This window comes from Trypanosoma grayi, assembly GCF_000691245.1.
Source record: "Trypanosoma grayi strain ANR4 Tgr_1703_V1, whole genome shotgun sequence".
Lineage (NCBI taxonomy): Eukaryota > Euglenozoa > Kinetoplastea > Trypanosomatida > Trypanosomatidae > Trypanosoma > Trypanosoma grayi.
Window position 1 is genome coordinate 1 of NW_008827321.1, and position 2,351 is coordinate 2,351.

The 2,351-nt window shown below is 62.0% G+C and overlaps 2 protein-coding genes across 2 annotated transcripts; both read left to right on the forward strand.

Annotated features, from left to right (window-relative positions):
• DQ04_17031000 (hypothetical protein) lies at nt 1-386 on the forward strand (the record flags this gene model as incomplete). The annotated part of the gene is made up of 1 exon (XM_009317538.1): nt 1-386. A coding segment is annotated over one exon (386 nt), but the record flags the coding sequence as incomplete, so codon positions are not given.
• Nucleotides 387-778: 392 nt separating this feature from the next.
• Nucleotides 779-2,320, forward strand: DQ04_17031010 (putative axoneme central apparatus protein; the record flags this gene model as incomplete). The annotated part of the gene is made up of 1 exon (XM_009317539.1): nt 779-2,320. The coding sequence occupies one exon, from the start codon at nt 779-781 to the stop codon at nt 2,318-2,320; it is 1,542 nt and encodes a 513-aa protein (XP_009315814.1).
• Between the last annotated feature and the right edge of the window lie 31 nt (nt 2,321-2,351).

Sequence of the window (2,351 nt, forward strand, 5' to 3'; positions counted from 1 at the left end):
TTCGCGATGACTTGCAGCGTCGCGAGGAAGAGATACGCCAAGTAAAGGACCGCCTGCTCCGTGTTGAAGAAGAAAAGAAGAAGAAGGAAGACGGCATCCGTAACAGTGCCGGTGGGGTGACCAACTCCCTTCTGGCGCTGCGCGTGAAGCAGTTGGATGCACAGTACAACAAGCTTCTGGGGGCGAAGGTGGATGCCGTCTTGCAGGAGGGCTCGACGGCGCGGATCAACGCGGAGGTGAAGGAGTTGTTTGCACAGATGAAGGCCAAGATGATTGCCGATGCGTGTCGGCACGAGGCGGAGGTGCTACTCCTGAATGAGAGTCTCTTTGACACCGAGAAACGTCTCGCCACGGCGCACCATGGCCTGCAGGGGCCCACCGTGTAGTGTGTGCTCTCAGCGGCCGAGATGGCTTGCGTGCTCTGCTGGATGACTGGGCTGTTGGCGGTGGGGCAGGGCGTGTTGTGTGTGCCTGGATGTGTATGTGCAAGTGTGTTCTACTGGTTTGCTGCTGCTATTGTTTGAGCTCTGCATTGTGCCGCTTCTCTTTGTTGTTACCGTCGTTCTTTTGTAATGTGTGCTGTAGAGTATCAGGGAGAGAGAGCGTGTGTGGGAAGACAAGGGCAGTGATATACACAACACCGCTGGAGTGCCAAGGAAGCAACAACAAAGAGCAACAAGAGAAAGTAGCGGCGGTCAGTGTACACAAGCACAAGCACACACAGTGAGAGAGAAAGAGAAAGAGAGAGAGACAGTCGAGGGAAAGAAAGAAGCGTCAGATGCCCAACCGTCAAATCATTCAGGTGTTTGAGGAGTACCAGAAGGCACGCGTCAAGTTCGTGCAGACGGTAGCGGACTTGGCCTCCAAGCCGCAGCACATTGATGCGCTGCAGCAGGCCGGTGTCATGCAGCTGCTGCGCCCCCTTCTTTTAGACACTGTGCCGTCCATTCAGCAGTCCGCCGCGCTGGCGCTGGGCCGCCTCGCCAACTACAACGAGGAGCTCGCCGAGAACGTCGTCTCCGGTGATATTCTGGCCCAGCTGGTGTACTCCCTGGGCGACCAGAGCCGCTTCTACAAAAAATCGGCGGCCTACGTGCTGCGCAGCGTTGCACGGCACTCGCCGCAGCTCGCGCAGGCGGTGGTGGAAAGCCAGGCGGTGGAGGCGCTCGTCGGCTGCCTTGAGGAGTTCGACCCGACCGTCAAGGAGAGCGCCGCGTGGGCGCTCGGCTATGTTGCGCGGCACAACGCGCAGCTCGCGCAGGAGGTGGTGGACAAGGGCGCCATCCCCCCGCTGGTGCTGTGCGTGCAGGAGCCGGAGCTGTCGCTAAAGCGCACCGCCGCGTCGACGCTGTCGGATATCGCGAAGCACCTGCCGGAGCTCGCGCAGGCGGTGGTCGACCAGGACGCCGTGACGCACCTCGCCCCGCTCATTACCAGCAACGACGGCAAGCTAAAGCGNCAGGTGTGCCAGTGCCTCGCGCAGATCGCGAAGCACAGCGTGGAGCTGGCGGAGCTGGTGGTGGAGGGCGAGATCTTCCCGAAGATATTCGCACTGCTGAAGGATAGCGACGAGGTGGTGCGCAAGAACGCCGCCACGTGTATTCGCGAGATCGCAAAGCACACGCCGGAGTTGGCGCAGCTCGTTGTGAACGCCGGTGGTGTTGGCGCGCTCGTCGACTACACGAGCGAGTCCCGCGACAGCGCCCGCCTGCCTGGCATCATGACGCTCGGCTACATCTCCGCATTCTCCGAGACGCTTGCGCTGGCGGTGATCGTGTCGCACGGCATCGCACCACTCGCGCAAGCGCTGGAGAAGGAGCCGGAGGACCACATCAAGGCGGCAGCCGCGTGGTCGCTTGGTCAGATTGGCCGCCACAGCGCCGACCACGCCAAGGCGGTGGCCGACTGCAACGTGCTGCCCAAGCTGCTCGACGTGTACCTCGCCCCCGGCAGCTCCGACGACCTCCGCACGAAGAGCAAGCGGGCGCTGAAGAACATCATCCAGCGATGCGTGCAGCTGCCGGCGTTGGAGCCACTGCTGCACCCCGACGCCCCGCAGAATGTGCTCAAGTACGTCTGCGGGCAGTTTGCGAAGGTGCTCCCCACCGACATCGCGGCAAAGCGGGAGTTCGTTGCGAACCGCGGCCTCGCAACGGTGCAGCGCATTCGCGCCGAGCCGGGCTCGAAGCTGGCGGAGTACATCCAAAGCATCAACAACTGCTACCCGCCGGAGATTGTGCAGTACTACTCGCCGCAGTACGCGCAGACGTTCCTGGAGAAGATAGAGAACTACCACGTCCAACAGGTGCAGCAGCACTGACACCCTCCCCGCGACCCCGCCGCCCTCCCCC